This window comes from Heteronotia binoei, chromosome 4 (genome assembly GCF_032191835.1).
Source record: "Heteronotia binoei isolate CCM8104 ecotype False Entrance Well chromosome 4, APGP_CSIRO_Hbin_v1, whole genome shotgun sequence".
NCBI lineage: Eukaryota > Metazoa > Chordata > Lepidosauria > Squamata > Gekkonidae > Heteronotia > Heteronotia binoei.
This window is the reverse complement of record NC_083226.1, coordinates 17,013,384-17,032,630: the sequence shown is the minus strand read 5'-3', so window position 1 is coordinate 17,032,630 and position 19,247 is coordinate 17,013,384. Positions and strand designations below refer to the sequence as shown.

The 19,247-nt window shown below is 49.9% G+C and overlaps 1 protein-coding gene across 1 annotated transcript; it reads left to right on the top strand.

Annotated features, from left to right (window-relative positions):
• Positions 1-1,057: 1,057 nt before the first annotated feature.
• On the top strand, positions 1,058-17,062 carry LOC132569880 (atrial natriuretic peptide receptor 2-like). Its single transcript, XM_060236311.1, has 7 exons — positions 1,058-1,733; positions 12,074-12,276; positions 12,392-12,505; positions 13,438-13,573; positions 14,400-14,494; positions 14,750-14,895; positions 16,975-17,062. Exons 1-7 carry the CDS (start codon positions 1,058-1,060, stop codon positions 17,060-17,062), a joined length of 1,458 nt encoding a protein of 485 aa, XP_060092294.1.
• The last annotated feature ends 2,185 nt before the right edge of the window (positions 17,063-19,247 follow it).

The window sequence follows — 19,247 nt, the reverse complement described above, 5'->3', positions numbered from 1 at the left end:
TTCAGGCAGGAGAGTTAGGGGGGACTCGGAGACGGGAAGGCAGATCTCTGCTGCAGTGGCTGGATAGCACCTTTCCTCCTGCTTCCGCCAATTCCCCATGGGTGGCTCTTCCCCGAGAAGCGGGATCCAGTCCCTGGCTGTTGTAAGCCTTCTGCAAGGGAGTGGGGATGGGGGTGCAGAGGAAGGGATGCATGGGGGGAGATTCAGAACTAGCAGGGGGACAGAGGTTGGGATTTTTGGGGGTCCCATTGTGCATCACTTTAATACTTACCAACCCTGAACTTCCTTTGCCACACTGTCACCTGCTCACCCAGTTTGTGGAGTCCTCTGGGGTGATCAAGGCTTGGGTGGGTTCTGTTCAGACTCAGGTTTTCTCCCCCAGTGCAGTGGGGGAGGCACGACTTTGTCTTGGTGAGGAAATCCTGCCCCATGGCACTGCTCCCCCTCCTCCTCAAGGTGGGGCTTTGGGAAGAGGGGTTGAGATCCAGGCTCCAATTCAAACGTGGTTGTGGAAGGCGACTGGAGGATAAACTGGAGGGGGCTTGATGCTCCTTTCCTAACCAGGGAGGGGGGGATTCATCTAGAACAGGGGTGGCCAACGGTAGCTCTCCAGATGTTTTTTTGCCCAGAACTCCCATTGGCCATGCTGGCTGGGGCTGATGGGAGTTGTAGGCAAAAAACATCTGGAGAGCTACCACTGGCCACCCCTGATCTAGAAGAGCTGGATCACCGCCAGGCGCGGAGCTGCCCATGATGGTGGTTTCTTTGGGGCAATCAGGGGGGCTCAGGAGGGCCCACTGGCAATCCCTGGCATCGCAGCGGGGCGAGCGGCCTTCAGCTCTAGCTCCCGCCTGGTTCCTGCGCCCTGCGGCCAGGAGAGCTGTGCGCGGGAGGGCGCAGAGGGGCGGCCACCCCCGACTTCCCCCCGCCCCTGAGCAGGCCTCTGGAGGGAGGGCCGTGCAGGGGCGCCTTTTCCGAGGGAGCGCAGCGCGGCCGCCCCCCAGACGGGCTCTCTCTGCCTTCTGCTGCCGCCCAGAGCTCCTCGCCCGCCCCGTCCATGGCGGCGCCACCGCCGCTCCTCCTGCTGCTGCTGCTGCCGCCAGCCCTGCTGGGGGTGCCCTCCGCCGCCTCCGCCCAGGCCAGCGCCGCCCCGTCGGGGGAGGTGAGGCTGGGGGTGCTGCTGCCGGGGCGCAACCTGCGCTACCCCTGGGCCTGGCCGCGCGTCCAACCCGCCCTGAGCCTGGCCCTGGAGTCCCAGCTGCGCCCCCCAGGCCTCGCCCTCCGCACCGCCTTCGCCTCCACCGAGGACCCGGATGGCGACTGCGACCCCGAAGTGGCCCAGTGGGAGGCCGCGGATCTGAAGTGCTCCCACGACCCGGACGTGCTGCTGGGGGCGGGCTGCGACCACCCAGGCTACTTAGTGGGGCGCTTCGCCCAGCATTGGCAGCTGCCGCTCCTTCGAGCCGGGGCCTATGGAAGAAGCAGCGCAGATCCCGGCAGCACGGTGGTGTACGCCGGTCCCCTGGGGCCCGCCCTCCCCGCCGTCGTGCCCAGGCTGCTTCAGCGCTTCAACTGGACCTCCCGCGCCGTCCTTGTGTACGCTGAGAAGGTCTTTTACTGGCAATACCATTCCCCCTTCTTCATGAGATTCGGAGCGGACGTCTGGATCGCCGACTCCCACCGATATGGGCAGCCCGAGGAGACGGTCCGGTTCATCCAGGAAAACGGGCGAGGTGAGCCAGCCCACCCCCCCGCCCGCCCATCCGGAGCCGCCTCTCCCGCCCTGGGAGCGGCCCCTGCCCCCCGCCCTCTGGGGCACCGATCCAGGGCTTTGCTTCTGCGGGGAAACGCGGCTGAACGGAGTTCCGGGACCTCTTGGCGGAAACAAGATTTTTTTTAAACGTCCAAAAGTTCATGAGGGGCACCCCTGAGTTTCTCCTTCGGGGCCAGTTTGGTGCAGTGGTTGAGCCTGCCCACTCTTATCTGGGAGAACCGGGTTTGATCCCCACTCCTCCACTGGCACCTGCTGGAATGGCCTTGGGTCAGCCATAGCTCTCTTAGAAGTTGTCCCTGAAAGGGCAGCTGCTGTGAGAGCCCTCTCAGCCCCACCCACCTCACAGGGTGTCTGTTGTGGGAAAGGAAGGTAAAGGAGATTGTGAGCCGCTCTGAGCCTCTGTCCTTGAAAGGGCAGCTGCTGTGAGAGCCCTCTCAGCCCCACCCACCGCACAGGGTGTCTGTTGTGGAGGGGGGGGAGAGATTGTGGCTGCTCTGAGATTGAGAGAAAAGGGCAGGATATAAATCCAATATCATCTTCATTTCCCTCTGGAGACTTCTGGCCCCTCTTTTTCGGAGGGGGGACCCTGACAGTTCCTCCCCCAATCTTCGAGAGAGGAGGGAAGGCCGTGGGTGAGGGAGGCATGTTGTGGAGGGCGAGAAGGCAGTGGCCTAGAAATGCACATTGAACAGAAGGGGGCAGTCAGTGTCTTCTGGGAAGGGAGCCCCTCCCCCAGGCCTCCCTCCTCCCACACTTAAGAAAAAGCTGGTGTACTTCTTGCAGTGACTGTAGGAGACCAGCTCTGCCTGATGCGTGGGCCAGATAAGAGCCAGTTTAATGTGGTGAAGTGTGCGGACTCTTATCTGAGAGAAGCCGGTTTGATTTCCCACTCTGACTCCATGCAACTGCTGGAGTGACCTTGGGTCAGTCATCACTCTCTCCGAGCTGTTCTGCTCAAGAGCAGTTTCTGTCAGAGCTCTCTCAGCCCCACCCACCTCACACAGGGGATATCTGTTATGGGGAGGGGAAGGGAGGTTGTAAGCAGCTCGGAGACTTATTTGGGTAATGAAGGGTGGGGTCAAAACTCATCATCATCTTCTTCAAAAGTAGGGCAGGTGGATGCCCCAGATTCCTCCCCCCTCCTGACCCATAAACTGGAATCCCCCAGGGGAGGGGTGGTTGAGAGAGCAAGAAAGGGGTCATCTCAGCAGGCTGCTCTGGGGCTTCCATTGAAGCCACTCTGAATGGAGCCCGGTCGCTGACATAGATCATTATGTTATGTTCAGAATATGGTCATAATAGCTCATTATACTTAGGCTCTTAGGGGAGGGCCTGAACCTCCGCAGGGAGCTGATTCCACCAGGTCGGGGCCAGGGCCGAAAAAGCCCTAGCCCTGGTCGAGGTGAGGTGAACGTCCTTTGGGCCAGGGAGAGTCAGAAGATGTGGAGAGGCTGATCGTAATGACCTCCAGGGCTCCTATGGGAAGAGGCGGTCCCTTAGGTATGCCGGTCCCAGGCTGCGCAAGGCTTTAAAGGTCAGTACTAGCACCTTGAAGTGGACCCGGAACTCGATTGTTAGCCAGTGCAGACTGCGAAGCATCGGCTGACCGCTCGCCCGTACAGGCGTTTCAGTCAGCAATCGTGCGGCTGCATTCTGCACCAACTGGAGTTTCCGGGTCAGTCTCAAGGGCAAGCCTGCGTAGAGTGAGTTACAGTAGTCCAACCCGGAAGTGACTGTTGCATGGATCACTGTAGCAATGTCCCGAGGAACCAGGAAAGGCGCTAGTTGTTTGGCCTGCCGAAGATTGTAAAAGGCAGATCGTGCGACAGCTGTGAGCTGGGCCTCCGTAGAAAAGGTGGCATCCAGTATCACACCCAGACTCCTCACCTTCTGAGGTGGCACAAGGGATGTGCCATCTAGGGTGCGTCCTCAACCAACACACGGCCCATGTTGGATTGAAAGCCCTTGTTTGTGAGGAACATCACAGATCTAACGCTTCTTTTTGTTTTGTTTTAAGGCAAGAGGTCCAGTCTGGAATTTCCCTTGCCAAGTTTAGTTTTCTGCTGAGATGAGAGAAAAGGGGATTTGGTAAAGGTTGACAAAAAACCCGAATAATTATAAAGAACTTTTAAAGAGAAGAAAACAGGAAGGGTTTTCCTTTCTCTTGTAATTTCTGGATGTGGCTCTCTGAATGAGATCGGTGGGCGATAAATTCAAATCAGACCAAGAAAAGGTCTCCAAGTACATATGAGCTGCATCAATGAACACTCATCCCAGGATGGGTCTTCCATGCTGCATATTTAGCCTAGAATGGACATAATTTTCACTCACAAATCCACATAGGTCCGTTGCCTCTGAATGTATTCCAGTATTTTCTGTGTTATTTTCCCAATTTTTTTTAGACCTGGTAAACAGCTATTTTGTGATTTAACGGCAACTGTGGTGTGGACTTGCCCAGTGCTCTGGAGGCTTCTTGGCTTCATGAGGTTTTTCTTGCTCACCTCATGGTAGCTCACTGGGGGGTTTTCATAGAAATAATTATGGGGAAACATTAAAAAACAATTGCAGTGGCCTTAGGGAACAATTCAAGCCCCTCTCCCTTTTAGGGAACGACTTGATTTTATTTATGTTGGAATACAAGTTGTGCACATTCCAGCCATTATATAGTTAACTGTTTGTTTACCTGATAGAGGAAGTGATGTATTGTGACCTAAACTCAATTGTGGGATGGTTCTTACTTTGCCCGCGAAAGTTGAGAACACAACATTGGTCAGAGAGGATGTTAGGTGTGAAATGCTTTGATCTTGTATGCAAGGTTTATTGCTCTTCTTCCTGGCGAAATGCTTTTTGGGGAGAAGAACAGTGAAGACAAAGAAGTAGCCATGTAGATAAGACGTAGATAGAACTAGCTGGTAAGCTAGATGTTTTTTTTCTGTTTTATCCCAAGTACCCTATCCTGATGTTTTCTAGTAAACTTTATTTCTTTTGTTAAGCTTAAGCCTCGACTCCAATTACTGCCACTCCAAACCTCTGAATTTAGCATGTATTTCCTAACATTTTGGTAGCAGATGATAAAAGATTCCAACAAATGGTAGCCAGAGAGATTGGTTGGTTCCATCAAACTGCTAAATATTGGAGCTTGGCATATTGGAAAGTGATTTTTTGAAGGCAAACAGGCAGAGAGTGAAAAAGTATTTTAAAGTGACCAGAAGCTGCTTGAAAGGCTGTATTTTTCGCTAACGGAACGAACAAAGCAACAAAGGACCCACTTACCGGGAGCCTTGGTTAAATTGCTCGAGGCCGCTGAGCGAGGATCTGCATTTCAAAGTGGAACCTGGAAACACAGAATTCCTCAACGCTGCATTTCTCCTGCTCTCCTGCTAAAGCCTGAAATTCGAGGATGTCCGACAGAGAAGGGGAAAATCCCTCAACATCAGCTCTTGCAAGGAACGACGCCCAAGGAAACGCAATGCAACGTTCTGTGAGTAATGATGTCATTAATGTGAAAATTCCATGCTTAAATGAAAGCAATTTTAGATTCTGGTCAATGAAAATGAAACTGCTCCTTCGGGAGAAAAATTGCTATGAGGCAGTTTTCAATGAAAATAAGGATGAAATCCCAGATTTTGATATTAAAGATAATCGTGCAAAATTATTAATTCTGAGTGCCATACCAGAACAGGACAATATTCGAGTCTTGGACTGTAGTACAGCGGCAGAAATGTTTAAATACCTAGAAAAGCAATCATCTATGCCTTCTATGACTCAGAAAATATTTCTCAGAGAGAAACTGCACAGTTTTAAGATGAATGAAACAGATTCAATGGCTACTCATCTGAATAAGATGATGGAGGTGGTTTCAGAGCTTAAGAGAATTGGAACCACAGTGGAAGATGAAGAAATTATTGCAGCTTTATTTAATTCTCTTCCCAAAAGCTATAAAGGCACTGCATCCTTGTTGAGGATGAGAGAGAAACAGGAACTTGACTATGTTTTGGAATACTTGAAAGATGAGGCCAGAAGGAGAGAACTTTTTGAAACTGAGAATAAGATGTCTGTACTTAGAGTGCATCCTGGGAAAAATGAAATTATATGTCATTTTTGTGGATTTCGAGGACATTATCAATATTCTTGCAGAAAGAAATTAAAACAAAATCATAATGCTTCTACTGGAGCAGCGACACCCAATGGGCAAATGATGAATAGCAACCAACAAAAACGTGGTTTTAAGTCTTCAAAGCCAGCAACAAAGACTGAGAATGTGTCTAAAAGGAATCCCACATATACAATTACTGAATCAAATGCAAATCTTGAGAATCATTGGATGATAGATTCTGGAACTTATTTTCATGTTTGTAAAGATAAGAAATCTTTTGTGGAATTGGATGAGGACAACTGTCCTAAATTAGGGCAAGCCAATGGACAAATTCTGAAAGTTAAAGGAAGTGGGACTGTGATCTTAAATGTTATGGATGAAAGTCAAGAAATTAAAAAGGTTACACTAACAGAGTGTGCATATGCCCCTGAGGCAGTCAGCAACCTAGTTTCAACAAAGAGAATTATCAGAAGAGATCATGAGGTTGTACTCAGAAAAGAAAATGGAAGTATTGTTGATCCTGAATCTGGAACTGAACTTATGCTTGATGTAGTTGATGGTCTTCATTACCTAAAACTTGTTGATGATGATGATATGCAAAATGATGCTGAAAATATTTCTGATGTAACAAATGTTATTGGGCCAGTGTATAATACAATGCAATCTGTATGTAAGCATAAATCATGTCTTCTTAAATGGCACATAACTATGGGACACCGCAGTGTGCAAAGTGTGCAAAAATTGTTGAAAGAATGTAATATTGATGTTATTGATTGTGATCAAATGCAATCTGGTTGTGATATATGTTTAAAGGCTAAAGGTACCGCCCCAAGGAACACAGGCAAAAATACTGTACACAATGAAAATTTTCTAGAGATGGTATTCTCAGATATTGCAGAGCCAATCAAAGAATCGGCTGGTGCAAGCAAGTACTTTTTGACATTTATGGAAGCTAAGTCAAGATATGTCTATGTCTACTTAATTAAAAGCAAAGATCAAGTTTTTGACAAATTTAAATCCTATATTGCTGCTGTGAGAAATAAATTTGGCAAAGTTCCAGAAGTATTGTTCACAGACAATGGAACTGAATACAGTAGCAGTGAGTTCCAAAGGTTTATGGAACAACAAGGCATTCAACATAAAACTACTACACCCTACTCACCACAGCAGAATGGTGCAGCTGAGAGACTGAACCGAACAATTATGGAAATGGCCAGATCAATGCTAATGCAATCTGGACTGCCAGATCATATGTGGGGTGAAGCTGTAAATACTGCAGTTTACCTGCACAACAGAATTCCATCCAAAGTGACTAATAAATCGCCATTTGAAATTTGGTGTGGCAAACGACCTGGATTAAAACATCTAAGACCTTTTGGTTGCAAAGCTTACGCGTTTGTACCTAAGGAGAAAAGGGGAAAACTAGACCCCAGAGCAGAACTTGGTATACTTGTAGGCTATGCCAATGGTGGAAGAGGATACAGAATCCTAGATCCTGATACACGTACTGTCAAAGAATGCAATGTTGTATATATAGATGGCAACAGTGTTTTGCAAACTCCTATGCAAGCTGAATCCACAGTACAGAATCCTATAGAGGATGTTACCTTCAGTGAACTTGCTATTTGGCAACCTGCAGAGACCACCTGTGAACAGGCAGGTCCACCTTCACAAAAAGGCACTGAATCAGAAGGGGAAGCAGGGAGTCCAAAAGAAGCAGAGACAACCACAGTTACTGTGAGAAAGTCAGCAAGGAGTAACAAAGGCATACCACCACCAAGACTTGGAATTTGTGCAACAATACAACCTGTCAAAGAACCCTCAACTTGGAAAGAAATAAATCAGCTACCCGATCCAGAAAGAAAGAAATGGATGGATGCAATGAATGATGAAATGAAGTCTTTACATGACAAGCAAGCTTGGACACTTGCAAACTTACCTCCTGAAAGAACAGCTATTGGATGTAAATGGATACTCAAAGTAAAATACAATCCTGATGGAAGTGTGGATCGATACAAAGCACGGTTAGTAGCAAAAGGATACAAGCAAGAACAAGGAATTGACTATACAGAGACTTTTGCACCTGTCATAAGTCAAGTTGCGTTCAGAATACTTCTAACAATTGCAGCCTCCAAAGGCATGCAAGTTGAACACGTGGACATTAAAACAGCTTTCCTCAATGGTGACTTAACAGAGGAAATCTACATGGAACAACCTGAAGGATTTGAAGAAGTTGGAAAGGAAAAACTTGTGTGTAAACTTCAAAAAGGAATTTATGGATTAAAACAAGCCGCAAGAGGTTGGTCAGATAAGCTGACAGAACTACTAAAGAAGCAAGGATTTCAACAAGGGAAATCGGAACCCTGTTTGTTTACAAGACTCAAAAATGGACAATACCAGTACATATTGACTTACGTTGACGATCTGATTTTATGTTGCTACAACAAGGACGACATCAAAGAAATTGCTGATGAGCTAAATAAAGATGTGGAAGTCAAACAACTGGGAGACATAAAGCATTACCTTGGAATACAAATTGAAAGAGCTGAAGATGGAAGTTTTGTGCTGAACCAAAAACACAAAATTATGGACTTTATTGAATCCATGGGAATAAAGAAACATGGAAACATTAGTACACCACTTGATCCAGCATACTTAACTTTGAAAGAAGGAAAATTGCTTGAGAACAATCGTGAATATAGAGAAGCAATTGGAAAACTACTGTACTTAAGCAGAATCTCGAGACCAGATATTTCTACTGCAGTTGGAATCTTGAGTAGAAAGACAAGTTCACCGTATTATCATGATTGGAATGCCATAAAGAGACTGGCAAGATACCTGTTTAAAACTGCTGATTACAAATTACTAATTTCAGCATGTGACAACCCAAGACTAGTAGTCTACATGGACGCCAACTTTGGGAGAAATGAAGGAGATGGAAAATCTACAAGTGGAAATGTATTCTTCTATGGAGATAGTGTGATTGACTGGAACACTAAGAAACAAAAGATTGTAGCTCAATCTACTGCTGAAGCTGAATGTGTGTCTGCTCAAAGGGCATGCAATGAACTGGAATGGATTATTTTTCTTCTTAAGGAATTTGGAATAGAGGAACCTAAACCAGTACTCATGTATGAAGACAGCCAAGCATATATAAGCATATGCAAAACTGAGAATATAAAACTAGACAACAAACATATTGTCATCAAGTGTTTACTTGTGCAAGAGATGATTAAAGAAGGACTGATTGAATTACAGTACTGCCCTACTGAAGAAATGATCGCAGACATCATGACGAAGCCGCTCGACAGACTGAAGTTTGAACGACTACGTGAAAGTATGAACTTGATTGAAATTGCTAATGACTGAAATGATGCATAACTTGAGAAGGGGTTTGTTGGAATACAAGTTGTGCACATTCCAGCTATTATATAGTTAACTGTTTGTTTACCTGATAGAGGAAGTGATGTATTGTGACCTAAACTCAATTGTGGGATGGTTCTTACTTTGCCCGCGAAAGTTGAGAACACAACATTGGTCAGAGAGGATGTTAGGTGTGAAATGCTTTGATCTTGTATGCAAGGTTTATTGCTCTTCTTCCTGGCGAAATGCTTTTTGGGGAGAAGAACAGTGAAGACAAAGAAGTAGCCATGTAGATAAGACGTAGATAGAACTAGCTGGTAAGCTAGATTGTTTTCTGTTTTATCCCAAGTACCCTATCCTGATGTTTTCTAGTAAACTTTATTTCTTTTGTTAAGCTTAAGCCTCGACTCCAATTACTGCCACTCCAAACCTCTGAATTTAGCATGTATTTCCTAACATTTTGGTAGCAGATGATAAAAGATTCCAACAATTTACTTTATTGATACCACCTCTTTGCCCCCAGTGAGGACCTCAAGCATCTGACCTGTTTCTTCCGTCACCCATTTTATGTCTCACAACAACCCTGTGAAGGAGGCTAGGCTGAGAGTGTGGGACTGGGCCAAGGTCTCCCAACGAGCTTCTGTGGTGTGGGGGGAGCGGGTTTGAACCTTGGATTCCCAGAACCTTCTCTAGGAATCCAACCTTTTTATTAAAGGCGGAGCTTGGTAGGATGCATACACAAATTATAAAGCTATAGAAGGATCCATATTTTTAATGAATTTTTGTACCACCAAAGCAGCATGAAATATGTGGTTTTTGTGATGAAGTTCATTGACAAGAGTGTGATATGTGTTCAGAATTTGGACTGGGATGGAGTCCGAGTGAAATAAGAACACCAAAAGGGCACCCACTTTTTTATACCATGGCAGCGCTATGAAATGCTGGATCCGTGATTTTGATGGTTTTGTTCACGGCAAGTTGTGGTACAACCGAGGTACTCTGTTGTTTCAGTAGCCCTGTACATCTCTGTTGTATAAATGTGTGTCCAGCCCATTGTACAGGCATACATCCATTTCTTAAGGAAGATTTGTGGAACTAGTACTAGATAAACCTAGAGTTTGTACCACACGTTCAGCTATGGATCCATTAAGTGTAACACAAGACTTGCTCAGCACACTTACAAAGAACAATCAGGTGTACTCAGTATTAGGATTGTAAGTGTGTCCGGGGTGACTTGTGAGCAGGACTTGTGTAAAAAGAGTATGAATTCATGAAGATCCATCCCCTGAATCCATGTTTTTTCACCATGATGCTGACCACAGAACTGGATACGTGTTTTCCTTTCTGCAGTTTGTGGACATCAGTGGATTCTGTACACTTTTTGTGTGTATTACGGGGTCTGATGTAAAAATCATGAAGAAACGTCAAGATTTCTACCTTGATTCAAATTTTTTGGCTCGATGGTGGTGTCAGGAAGTGTTGGATCTTTATTATCTCATGTATAGACTTTGAGATATAGACCTTTGCAGTGAATTTCAGTAGAGTCAGGGGCCCCACCAAGCCACCCCCCTCCGCAGCACCCTCACAGTCCCACCACCCACACCCTTCTGCCCCCCCCACCGAGGGCGTGTGCCGCATAGGGGGGTGGGGAGGGTGTGCCATGCGACGGCCAGGCAGCGTTCTGAGCCCACAGAGGCTGCACGCCATCCAGCTGCTGTCGCTCCGCGGAGGCAGAGGTGGAGTGACAGCAGTCGGACAGTGTGTGGGCCTCTGCAGTGCTCAGAGTCTTTCTGGGGCCCGTGGAGGTTGGAAGGGTGCAGGCGACAGGACAGAGAGGGTGCCACGGAGGAGGTTGGCAGGGTAAGGGGATGGCGAATGGCTCTCCTCCCGGGTGATATTAATCACCGGTGTGGGGGGAGGGTAATTCGGTCCCCCCGCCCCCGCACCCCAGGCAAGTGCCTAATTTGCCTACAGGTGGGTCACCACCGAGTGGAGTCCACGTAAAAGATGAGAATCCATCCACCGTGGCGCCATGAATTGCTCAGTCCATGAGCTTTAAAGTGCCGTCTGGGAAAATGTCCTCGTTGATTAACGTGGGTGAGGAGGATACTGGTGGGCACCCTGCTGCCAGCACTGCGGAGGGGGGACTGCAACACAATGCTTTTTCACCATGATGCTGACCACAGAACTGGATACGTGTTTTTCTTTGTGCAGTTTGTGGACATCAGTGGATATAGCCATCCAGCTACTGTCGCTCCGCGGAGGCAGAGGTGGAGTGACAGCAGTCGGGCAGTGTGTGGGCCTCTGCAGTGCTCAGAGTCTTGCTGGGGCCCGTGGAGGTTGGATGGGTGCAGGCGACAGGACAGAGAGGGTGCCACGGAGGAGGTTGGCAGGGTATGAGGATGGCGAATGGCTCTCCTCCCGGGTGATATCAATCACCGGGGGGGGGGGCAATTTGGTTTCCCTCCAAACACCCTAGGCAAAAGGTGATGAGAATCCATCCACCGTGCAATTAGAGGAATCCATCCACGTAAAAGTGATGAGAATCCATCCACCGTGGCGCCATGAATTGCTCGGTCCATGAGTTTTAAAGTGCAGTCTGGGAAAATGTCCTCCTTGATTGACGCGGGTGAGGAGGACACTGGTGGGCACCCTGCTGCCAGCACTGCGGAGGGGGGACTGCAACACAATGCTCATGTGACAAGGAGCCAAAGAGCCAGATAATGCAGAGCATCCTAAGTCAAGCCTTGCGCTTCATGCTCATTGCCCCTCACTGCCTGCCCTCTGCTCCTTGCTTGTGTCTTATACACACGCCTCTGGGGGGGGGGGGTTCTCCTTAGTGGTCCACATTTCTGGGACCCTCAAGATGTTGCAGGAGATCATGCACGAGCTGCAGGCTCAGAACATGACCAGCGGTGACTACGTCTTCATCTACCTGGACATTTGGGGGGAAAGCATGAGAGCTGAGGGGCATCATGAGGCCAAGAAGCCCTGGCAGAGCACGGAGAGCCAAGATACAGGAGTCCTCCGAGAGGCCTTCCAGGTAAGTCCAGGACTCTGCTGCGGGGAGGGAAGGAAGGAAAGAAGAAAGGAAAGGGAGACTTGGGAGCTGAGTCCCAGCCAGCTGGAGCTCCCTTGACCTTTTCCTCTAATTGCAGACGGTGCTGGTGGTCACTCCCCATGAGCCCCAAACCCCCGAATACCGGCGTTTCCAGAGCCAGCTGACCCTGCGTGCCCAGAGAGACTTTGGTGTGGCAGTGAATGACTCCGTGGTAAATCTACACGCCCCTGCTTGCATGCCTTCTTCTGCACTCTTATTATGGGAGGGAGTGAAGAGCCCTTTATGAGAAGTGAGGAGAGACAGATCAGCCAGCCTTCCGGGGCCACAAACACTTTCCCCCTTGGCCTTGTGGAAGAACCGACCCAGGAGAATCTCCAGGGTTGGGGTTGAGGAAGGTAGCTACGGCTTGGCTTTGCAGGTGGGTCACCAGGGGTGGCTTGATAGATGGAGGTCAGAATTTGCCCTTGGTCATGCAGGATGTTTGCAGTGGTCTCCTTGGCAGTTCTCTCTTCTGGGCAACCCCTGTGGCTTCCTCCCACCTGGCTTTCTCAGTCACTGTCCTGAATGCCTTCTCAGTTGTGCTCCCTGTGCTGGGTGGTTCAGCCTCGGGGCTGTCCACTTCGCCCTCCCCGTTTCCTCACGTTCACTGCCCACACCCAGCAGGGACACAAGTGTTCTACCTTCCTTGTGTGCTTTAAGCCTTGCCTCTTGTCAGCCAGGTCTGGACTGCTCTTCCCTCCTTCATATGTCACCCAAGCGGATGTCGTGGTCCCTCCAGGCGTCTCCTCCATGTAATAGTTGAAGAGGGGTGAATCCCAGGCCTTGTATCTCTGGTGGGCTGCCAGTTCTAAGCTTGCTTGAGGCATGGTGGTCACCAAACCCACACAGACCCTTGATCCCCAGCTTCAGACTCCTGCCCCAGCAAAAGAGTAGCTGCTGGTCTGGAGCCATTCAGGGGCCCTCTGGTTCCCAGATATTTGAGCTTAGGCCATCAGGGGCCACCACATGTCACTTCACATGACTCCAATAGCAGGGTTCTGTCTAGATTGTCCTTCAGGTCCAAGGCAGTGGCTGCCAGTGAAGCTGCAGGGAACAAGATAGTTCCATTCCGTTTCTCTCCCTCTCTCTGTCCCCCTGTGGCAGGGGACGCTGGTGGCCGGCTGCTTCCACGACGTGCTGCTGCTGTATCTCAGGGCCCTGAACGAGACGCTGCAGGAAGGTGGAACCAAGCGGAACACCAGCCGCATCCTGGAGAAGATGAGGGGCCAGAAATTCCAGGGTATTGGAGGCTTGGCTTAGGGGAAAGAGTGGCCGGGGGTTGGGGGACGGGGAGGTTGCCAGGAATTTGGGACTGGGGCTGGGGGGAGTCAGCAAGTGGGTGCCCTGGGCTGAGACAGATCAGTCCAGGAGGGGGTGGGAATGGCAGAAGGGGGCTGGCTTTAGAGAGGAGCTGCCCCAGAGCCCGTCCAAGAGGTTAACTCAGCCATGGGTCACGAATGACAACGGATGCTGGGATCCTCAAAGAAGAAGAGTTGTTTTATTCCCTGCCCTTCACTACCCGGAGGAGCCTCGAAGGGGCTTTCAATCACCTTCCCTTCCTCTTCACACAACAGGCACCCTGTGAGGTGGGTGGGCGGGGCCGAAACTAGGCAGGGGCCGTGGGGGCAGCGCCCTCTCCCAAATCTGCCAGACGCACCCACTCCTGATCCCCTGACCCCCCCTCTCCTCTTGTTTATGCTCCTTTGATTAAATTAGCGCCCCCTGGAGCCCCTCCAGAAAAAAAATCCTAGATACGGGCCTGTGGCTGAGAGAGCTCTGAGGGAACTATGGCTGGCCCTGGGTCACCCAGCTGGCTTCATGTGGGAGAGGACTAGAGAATCGAACCCGGTTCTCCAGATGAGAGTCCACTGCTCTTAACCACTACACCAGGGGTAGGGAACGTTGGCTCTCCAGATGTTTTTTGCCTACAACTCCCACCAGCCCCAGTCATTGGCCATGCTGGCTGGGGCTGATGGGAGTTGTAGGCGAAAAACATCTGGAAAGCCAATGTTCCTACCCCTGCACTACACCAAACTGCCTCTCCCTCCCTGCCCCCACCCCTCCAGGTATCACTGGGACGGTGAGCCTCAATGGAGACAATGACCGAGAGATGGATTTTGACCTGTGGGCCATGAGGGATGTGGAGAGCGGAGAATTCCAGGTGTGTGTATGGGGGGGGGAGGTGTCTGCCACAATAGGTGGGGGAGAGTCCCCAAGCAGCCCCACTGAGTCTCTGAATGGGCTGGTATGCCCCAAAAAGCTACTAGAGAGACCTGAGTGGGAGTAGGGGACCTGGAGGTGGTGGGAGGTGGAACGCCAGGGCCTCCATTGGGAGGGGGTTCTGGGAAGTTGTAACAGACATGGAGGAAGGTGCCCCCTGGGTCTGTGGTCTGAATCCAGCCCCTTCTTCCCACAGGTGGTGGCTCATTTTGTGGGCTCAGAGAACCGGATGAACTGGCTGGGGCCCATCCACTGGAAGAAGGGGAGCCCTCCTCTCGACAACCCGCCCTGTGTCTTCAACATGGATGACCCCTCCTGTGGTAAGAGTGGGTGTGCCCAAGGGTTAGAGGGACTTCATCTCACTGTCCTGCCACAGTAGCCGTTCCTAAACCCTTTCATCCCCTCTGCCACCCCCAGTGGTGATAAGTCTGCCAGGCAGGACAGCTCAGCGTAGGAATGTTCAAACGCCTGCCATTTTGCCTCACGTTCTGCTCTCTGGTTGGGAGCACAGAGTGAGTCTTCACCAAACGGTTTGGTGATTCACAAGCCGCTGACATCTTTTTATTGGGTAAGTTTTTGCATATCCATACAGTACGGTTGGCATTATTCCACATCTGTGTGCTCTCACACATCTGAATGGGAGTTCTGGTTTCCTCCTCTCGCGGAGACCCGCCGTCACTGCTCACTGCATGGCAGCCGATCCTAAAAACAGACAGAGCAAATCGTTCAGCCTGATAGTAATGATGGTTTATTTCTTACCATTTGGTGCTCATTTTATTCCTGGTGATCATTGGAGGTTTTCACACATGCACATTTTTGCTCAGCCTTCTGGGATTTTAGTTGTCTCTCCATGTCATTTAATCATCTGGAGGAGCCTCACTTTCCCCTGCTGCACAGAGGCAAAAGACGCTGGAAAGAGAGAAGGAAGTGAAACCGAAGCCCCACAGCTTGTGCCCTTCTCTCCATCCCCACCGCTGAGTCGCTTTTGGGTGGTTTCTGATAGAGTGCTCAGCCAGTTGGGCGCATTTGTCTTCAGAACAAGACACTGAGCCAATCCAGAGTAATTTACAGTGCTTTGTGATGGGCATTCATGTTGCCATCCCCAGTGTGCCCTTCCACTCACTCTGCAGCCTGAAGTGGGGGTTCCGATCAGAGAGGATGGTCCCTCCCCCCAAGTAGGGATGTTCTAACACTTCTCAGTTCATCTCATGATCTGCTTGCTGATTGGAGGAGGGAACTGGTGGATTGCCAATCAGTTTGGCCATACCAGAGAATCTCAGGCCTCTGTCCCAGGTAAGTTTTTGCATATTAAAATGATATAATGCAGTCAGCAGAATTTTGCACATCCCAGTGGGAGTCCTGCCTCCACCCAAGATACTTGTTATCTCTGCTCCCTGCTCAGCAGTGAGCCATAAAAATAAACGTTGAGAAAATGAATGGGTTGAACAATGATTATAAATTATTGTAGTGGTTTTAATGTTTGGTCGTGATCTCATTGAGAACTGGAGGGCATAGTGCACAGAGCTCAAACTGGCACAGGTTGTGTGGTTGTGACCTCTTGTGAAGCCAAGTTGTGTGGGCAACTCCATCGGTGACCCCACAAGCACCATCCCAGATCCCCTTGGGGATGCATGTTCCCATCAAGTCTCCTCTCGGGGCCAGCGGTGGGCCTGCCTCAGCAGAAGTGACGCTCTCCTGCCCGGCTCCAGATGCGAGACATCCTGTGGCCTGGTTCAGCAGGGTCTGCATTGACCCACCCGGAATGGATGCTGCCCCTCCAGCAGCTTACAGGTGAGGAAGGGGCTTGGGAAACTCCTCCACACAAACAGAAGCCTTGTGCCTGCACATTGGGGGGGGATTCACAAGGGGGCTGGTTGGGGTCATTGTGGGCAGGGACTGCCCTTTCTGGGTGGCTCCTGGGCAGCTGGATGTCCTCAATGGGTCCTCCTTCATTTGGGGATCACTCCTTTTCTAGAGGGACAAGGCTGCATGACCATGACTCTCCCCTCCCCCTCCAGCCAGGCACTCAGAAGGAGAACTTCAGTGGAGACTCCAGTTCCTGCGACTAGCTCATCGGTGACCTTGTGGAGGTGAAGGATTGTGAGGAAGGACCAGGGAGAGGTGTGTGTGTGTAGAGCTGGTGGGCATTGTGGGGTCAAAGAGGGAGGGGCAGTTGCTAAAGACAGCTGAGAGACCCCCCACTGAAAGCCCAAGGGGGATTCCTTCCCTCCCTCCCACTGATGTTGTCCCTCCAGAGCTCAGAAGCTCTTTCACAGCTAGAGGGAGAGGTCAGCCTTGCTGGGCACCAGGCCTGTCACCTCTCAGGGGTCTTTTCTCAGCCAACCCTGTGAATTTGGCAGCTGTCAGCTAGATGTGGGCTTGCTCTCAAGTGGGCTAGCACATCTCCTTTCATGCTCTCAGGGGTTTTCTCAACGGCATCATCATCTTCCATTCCCTTCACGGCATCATTGGGCACCATGACAGCCTCAAGTCTTCTGACTCTTGGTGAACAGTGGCTGGGCACTCAAGATCTCCAGTGGTGGGCTGGTCAGTTTCCAGCAGAGCAGGAAAAGTGAGTGAAACCAGGCTTTTTCCACGCACCACCCCACAGTAGCAGTAGCTTTCCCATTGGCAAGGCCTTCCTTCCTCCCCATCCCCAGAAAAAGGAGAGCCCCCGTGACAGCACTCAGCCTTGCTATTCCTGAGCCCATTTGAACAACAACAACAACAAATTTTATTTGTATCCCGCCCTCCCCGCTGGAGCAGGCTCAGGGCGGCTAACAACATAGTGCATACATTAATTATACAAAATTGAATAAAACTACATTTAAACAGTTTAGTTAAAATCCTGATTAAGTTTTTAAAATTAATAAAAGTGCTAGTGCTATGTTTGCTTTTATGATGGCAGTTTTCTTAACAATTTCCTTCTTCTTCAGCAAAAGCCGATCGGAAGAGGATGGTCTTGCAGGCCCTGCGGAACTGTTCAAGGTCCCGCAGGGCCCGCATATCCTCTGGAAGTTGATTCCATAGGCTCGGAGCTATAGAGGAGAAGGCCCGGTTACGGGTGCTTTGCAACTTCACCTCTTTCGGTCTGGGAATGGTCAATAGGTTTTTTCCGGCTGACCTCAGTGCTCTCTGGGGTTCATATGGGGAGAGACGGTCCCTAAGATAGGCAGGTCCTCGACCATATAGGGCTTTAAAGGTAATGACCAGCATTTTGTAACGAACCCGGTATACAACTGGCAGCCAGTGCAGTTTGCGTAGCCCAGGCTGTATGTGCTCCCACTTGGGGAGCCCCAACAGCAATCTAGCCGCCGCATTCTGCACCAGCTGCAGCTTCCGGGTTCGGTACAGAGGCAGCCCCATGTAGAGGGCATTACAGTAATCCAGTCTCGAGGTGACCGTTGCATGAATCACCGTTGCCAGATCTTGATGCTCTAGGAAGGGAGCCAGCTGCTTTGCCCGTCTTAGATGCAAAAAGGCTGACTTGGCAGTGGCTGCAATCTGGGCCTCCATTGATAGTGAAGGCTCCAGTAAGACTCCCAGGCTCCTGACCCGGCACGCCACTTTCAGCGGCGCCCCGTCGAAGACTGGGAGAGGTATTTCCCCTCCCCGAGCGCCCCCGACCTAGACAAAGGACTTCTGTCTTCGCTTTGAAGTGATCCTCTGTATGCTGCACTTTTGCAGGGTCCCCTTCTGACCTTTCTTTTTCTCCATCCCTTGCTTTCTCCTCCTTGCCCCTCCGAAGAAGCTGCCACCTTACAGAGGCAAGAAGCGGAAGAGTACTTTTGGGATCATCTCAAGAGAGACAGACAGCTGTGTGCAGCGGTGCTTTCCCTGTGAAGGGCAGTGACCTCAGCCGCAAGGAGGAGGAAGGAAGAGCTCCAATGGCTTGGAAGAAGCAGGAATCTGCCTTGTTGTAGCTGCATTTTTGAGTCCCCACCTGGTTCCTCTTCTCATTCCCCCCATGCCAGGCATTTCAAGACTGTGAGTGGTGGAAGGTGACCTTTGGCTCTTGTGGCATCTCCAGGAGGGGGTGTGGAACCTCCAGTGGACAAGGGGCCTCCCTCTCAGTCACTTGGGCTGTGGGCTGCTTTGGGGAGCACCTTGTTCCTCACATCAGGAGGTTTCTCGGCATCGTGTGAACCTGCCCTTGCCAAAGGCCCCTTCACCCAGCAGCCCGAAAGCTGCATTTCCAGAGGCAGTGGAGGAGGGCGCATGCCCAGGGGATATGGATCTCCATGCCTGTGAGGGGAAGTCACCTCTTCTCCAGCAATACAGGACTGGTGGTCAAGAACTTGCAGAGATGGCCAAACTTACATCTTTGACAAAAGAGAAGACTTCATTTTATACCTTTATGGATTTCTTGTGCGAAGAGCAAAAAAGATGAACTGATGACTTATGGTTTTGAAGGTTAAAAGGCAAATAAATTTCTGCAGAAAGGTGATAAATGTCCCTTGGTCTGATACCAGGCAAAAGGTGTAATGAGGAAATGTATGGTTTTTGGTAACTGAGATCATCGGATAGCATTCCTTCTTTTCAACTGTAGTATCTGAATTACAATTTTCCCTCTTTTTTGCAGTTGTTAAAGTTGTAATGAGGAAATGTATGGTTTTTGGTAACTGAGATTATCGGATATCATTCCTTCTTTTTAACTGTGGTATCTGAATTACAATTTTCCCTCTTTTTTGCAG

Bases quoted from the DNA above. Each gene is read 5' to 3' on its own strand.
- LOC132569880 (XM_060236311.1), top strand. From the start codon at position 1,058: ATGGCGGCGCCACCGCCGCTCCTCCTGCTGCTGCTGCTGCCGCCAGCC. The intron at 12,277-12,391 runs GTAAGTCCAGGA...CTCTAATTGCAG, and splicing joins TCCTCCGAGAGGCCTTCCAG to ACGGTGCTGGTGGTCACTCC. The intron at 14,495-14,749 runs GTGTGTGTATGG...TTCTTCCCACAG, and splicing joins TGGAGAGCGGAGAATTCCAG to GTGGTGGCTCATTTTGTGGG.